The sequence below is a fragment of the Notothenia coriiceps genome, unplaced genomic scaffold (genome assembly GCF_000735185.1).
Source record: "Notothenia coriiceps isolate Sejong01 unplaced genomic scaffold, NC01 NC01_scaffold00031755, whole genome shotgun sequence".
Taxonomy (NCBI): domain Eukaryota; kingdom Metazoa; phylum Chordata; class Actinopteri; order Perciformes; family Nototheniidae; genus Notothenia; species Notothenia coriiceps.
This window is the reverse complement of record NW_011364456.1, coordinates 1-4406: the sequence shown is the minus strand read 5'-3', so window position 1 is coordinate 4406 and position 4406 is coordinate 1. Positions and strand designations below refer to the sequence as shown.

The following is a 4406-nucleotide window of genomic DNA, read 5'->3' as shown; positions in this document are numbered from 1 at the left end:
TGTGTGCCTTGGCAATAATTATAATCATATGCATTCGAATATATATTTTCAACCTCTTCTGTGTCAAAACTAGCATTGGGATCCATGTTTATTAATACGTTACACCGGCCGCTCTCCCCCTTGTTTCCCCCGTGTTACGTCACACGCGAGAGGTCACGTGCGGAGGCTTTTTTATGCGGAAGTGAAAATGTCTTACTAAAACGACACCAGATGTCACTGTTGTGTATATTTCTGTATATTTTTGGGAAATCTAGTGTATTCATCATTTTCCTACACATTTATTCACTGGTGTCTCTAACCTGCAAGTTGCTCTTTAAGGAATACACCCAGCAATGACTCACTTGGGCCTCCTGTGGCATGAAGGACATGTTTATCTCCTTACACACTCGTATGTACTTTGCACAGTACAGCTTCATGTTGTTGAACAGCTCATCGGGACAATCTGTTGGAAAACATTTTAAGTATATACGTTATCTGTTTAAAAAACGAAAATCAAAACATTGTGTCTGGTTTTTCAATTGTATATTATGAAAGTGGTGATTCAGTTTACTTACAATCGGTGAAATAAACATATGCGGCTTTATATTTAGGTTTGGTCTTGAAGTCAGCAATGAAGGCCTCAACACACTATAAAATGAAATAAAATGTTAAGATTTAACAAAACATACCAAAATGAAAACTTGATTGGAATTGCAATGTTATCAGGGGTTGCAGGGTTATGATGGCAAACCTTAGCGGTTGGTGAAATGAAGTAGATGGCCTTCATTTCTGGAACAGGCTCTCTGCTCTTGAACAGGTCTTCCACAACTAAAGAAAAACAATGTTTATTTCAACAGAGTAGCTACAGACATCCAGGTAGAAACTGCAGTTAGATTGGTCTATAACTGATATGATATGAAAATCAGTGTTTAACTGTTAAGTAGACCTACTTGTTATTTTCTCTGACATCAGATCGGACATTTTGCAGCATGATGAGAGCAGCTTGGTGGTGAAGGGGTCCAGAATCAATATCTGTGAGGAACAAAGATTCACAGTGGGTAGGTCAAATTATTTCTCACAATGTTAAATGTTTCTGGAAATTATAATTAAATGTACAGTCACAGTAATTAAGTGGAGTCAATACAAATCTTAAGCAGAATCAGAATACCTTTATTAGTCCCACGGAGGGGAAATTTGCATAGTTACAGCAGGGAAAAGAGCCACAGATAGCTTAGTGTTACATATGTTAAATATGTGACATGCATTAAAAAAAAGTGCTAAGTTATGATGTTAGCAGCCAGGTATGTATTACAGTTATTAACGGCATCTATAAAGGACTGGCTTATCTAAAGCCAGTTGAGTAACACTTGAAATGTTTTGGCTCTATGAAACCTGATGTACTTATATGATTCTGTTTTCTTCAAGTTTGTATCTTCCTGGTTGAATGCACTTATTGTAAGTCGCTTTGGATAAAAGCGTCAGCAAAATGCAATGTAATGTATATATATTGCACATCTAGCACATAGGTGGTTGGTATTTAACAGCAGCAAGTTACACAATTTACAAAATACACACGTTGTTACAGTTCTAAGGATTAATATTGTATTGAGTACATGGAGGCTTGTCCTACCTTCCATACTTCAGAATTCCTGCAGTCTGTAATAATTGTGTCTTTTATTTCTGTAAGAACATGAAAAACAACAAAGAATATGACTGAATGTACAGATTGACAAGAAAATTCATATTACACTCTCTAGCGTATGAAATAAAATAAAGACATTTGAAGTGTATGTCTGTTAATTTAACTACACATGAAAACAATTCAAATTAAACTATAAAAAAACTAAACTGTACTGCAAAACATTACCCTCATTCAGTCTCTAATTTTCAGTTTTTGCTCAATCATTTTTGGTTAAAGATTTTAGTTCTGGAGGAAGTGTGGGAAAACCGAAAACCAACCACAAACTCATCTTTTGGGATTGTGTTTTCCAAATAATTAAAATACCCTCTTAGATTCATTGCCGTTATCACTAGGGATCTGTACCTGAATAATAAATACTTGGCAAAGATCAGAGGTACTGCACTTTTTTCTTTTTGCAAAATAAGTACTAGCTACTAGCTGCAAACTGAATGATGGTAAACCACCAACACTACTCAGTGGCTGCAGAGACTGATGCTAGTTTACATAATGGAACAGATGCCTGCAAGGCTGCAACTGGAAACAGAGGTAGACTTGAGTTACACTGGAGTGTAGGCGTTTTCCAAGAGATGAGTTGTTGTGATAAAACTGTGGTACCTGCCAAATCTATATGGAAAACGTTATGATGATAAACATTTAGTACTTAACTGTAGAAATGTGGGACATATGTATCATGCATCCTTAATCGGTGACTATTTTTAAACTTTAAAATAATATTTATTAAGAAAAGGAATGAAAACACATCTGCCATGGTGGCAGGTTGGCTCGATTTGTAAACATTTATTTCAATGTTCCATGTCAGGAAATGACCTGTTATGTTGAAAATAAGAGGAAAGATGTGTAGCTGGAGAAGGTCCTTTTTATATTGGAGTGAATAAGGTTTAGCTAAATGTAATTGTGAGCAGCCTAAATTAATGTTACGTTATGGTTTCCCTTGGTTAATTTCCACACAATGGCTGCCCGGCAGGAAACAAAAGACGTGTTTTTGCAGGAATGAAAACATACTTCTTCGACACAAGAAATGTTTGACAAATTAACGTTTAGGATGTCCAAGTTAAGCTTAGCTAAACGTATTTCAGCTACTTGTGTTGACGTTAGTTACTAGCCTGTTGAGTTGAGGTGGGGCTCAGCCACAGAAAGTGACCTCACGCCGACTGCACTCTCCAAAAGGGGGATACATGAGTCGATGGCAGGCATGACAAACACATGAGCCAAGCGTTAACCTAAGTGAAGTCTGATGTTATTAAAAATGCAAGTTGTACGTTGAACTTCCGTAGCGATAAACAGCAGGAGTCACAAAGGAAGAAACAGTGAGTAAAAACATAAACATATTTAGTAGTCCTTTGAGTTGTGAAAACGAATGGTTACTCTGTTTCAAATATAGCACAATAAACAACTTCCAGTTGGGGTGCACTTACTTTTCCAAACTATTCTTTTCAGCCCGTGATCTGAGCCCGATGCCATCTTGTTTCTTTTTTATTCCTCTGCGCCTCTTCCTTCCTATCTTCCTGTCCCGTGTCCTCATACTCTGACGTCATACGCGTCGTTAAGTGTGCGACGGGGCGCAGCTGTAGTTTGACAGGAAGAAGCGTGGATAGAAGAGGGGATTTTAAAGCCCTAAACTAGAGGAATATATCCGTATATCGATTCGTGAGGTGGACCGCAGTGATGCAGTGCGACTGGCCTCTGTTGGGTCCGCTGCAGTGGATGCGTTACGTCAACAAACAGGTGAAGGTGAAGGCGGGAAAAGATGAGGAGCGCCGCGGCTGGCTGCTCACCGTGGACCCGGTGTCCGCCAGTCTGGTCCTGGTGGACTTCAAGGAGGATGGGGGTGCTTCTGTGCAGGTGGTGATGGGCCATGCTGTGGAGGAGGTGGAGGTGCTGCAGGAGGCCGATGAGGAGACCACACAGCGCCTCCAGAGCTCCTTCCTCCCCGCGAAGACCCGCAGGCTGGACCCGGAGGAGCTGAGGAAGAAAAGAGCTGGCGTCCGGAGCTGGCTGGAGAAGAACCGGATCCCGGTGGAGGAGGAGGGGGATGACCTGAGGGTGGCCGGGGTCCTGACCATCACGCCCCCGTACGGACCTGAAGATTGCTGCAGCTCCAACCAGATCATCCTAGACCGCATCCAGAAACTGATCCAGAGTGTGTTTCAGATACAGACAGATCACACAGAAACTGATCCAGACTGTCCCTCAACTATGGAAGTATAAAGAAACCCCTGAACAACAGACAGACACAAACCAGAACTGGAAACTTAATTTAAAACTGTCAGAAAGGTTACATATTTTGTATGTACAATCTATGATTAACACTACCAATCAGATTCCTGCTCTCTGTCTCTCTACCAATCAGAGGGAGCAGCAGATGTACTGACAGTTGGTCTGAATCCAGTTTGAGTTCAGATAACATTTTTGTTCACATTAAGTTATTTTATTAGTTGAGATTACGTTTTTTTTGTTTAGGTTAAGTAATTTTCTCTTGTTTTTAGTTTAAATTTTGTGTTCTCATTTTGGTTTGTGTTACAAAATAAAAGTATTTCCTTTGTATGATACAGGAGACTGTTTGAAATGTTTTTATAGCAAATTAATATTCGTGTTTACTATACTTTGATCATTTTTCTTCTTTCATTAGATCTATTCAATCTGATATCAGATGTCAGATATCCTGTCCTTGATAAAAATAGATAAAAACATCTGCTCAGTTTCCAAGAGTCACACAGGTTTTCAG

General features: G+C 39.5%; 2 protein-coding genes across 3 annotated transcripts in view; one reads left to right on the top strand and one right to left on the bottom strand.

The window, feature by feature from the left end:
- Positions 1 to 3241, bottom strand: part of LOC104960253 (syntaxin-binding protein 3-like) — a 4866-nt gene extending 1625 nt beyond the window's left edge. Inside the window, exons 1-6 of one of the 2 annotated variants that reach the window (XM_010788233.1) lie at positions 3097 to 3241; positions 1610 to 1659; positions 930 to 1011; positions 731 to 807; positions 555 to 627; positions 342 to 442 (exon numbers count right to left, since the gene is read on the bottom strand). In XM_010788233.1, coding sequence (XP_010786535.1) covers positions 342 to 442; positions 555 to 627; positions 731 to 807; positions 930 to 1011; positions 1610 to 1659; positions 3097 to 3142 — 429 coding nt within the window. In that variant the 5' untranslated portion in view covers positions 3143 to 3241. Of the gene's footprint in view, positions 1 to 341; positions 443 to 554; positions 628 to 730; positions 808 to 929; positions 1012 to 1609; positions 1660 to 3092 lie in introns of both variants that reach the window. The other variant, XM_010788234.1, reaches the window with a different exon arrangement.
- A 20-nt stretch (positions 3242 to 3261) lies between these two features.
- gemin6 (gem (nuclear organelle) associated protein 6) lies at positions 3262 to 4233 on the top strand. Its single transcript, XM_010788232.1, has one exon. The coding sequence runs from the start codon at positions 3347 to 3349 to the stop codon at positions 3887 to 3889; it is 543 nt and encodes a 180-aa protein (XP_010786534.1). The 5' UTR covers positions 3262 to 3346; the 3' UTR covers positions 3890 to 4233.
- Positions 4234 to 4406: the final 173 nt, after the last annotated feature.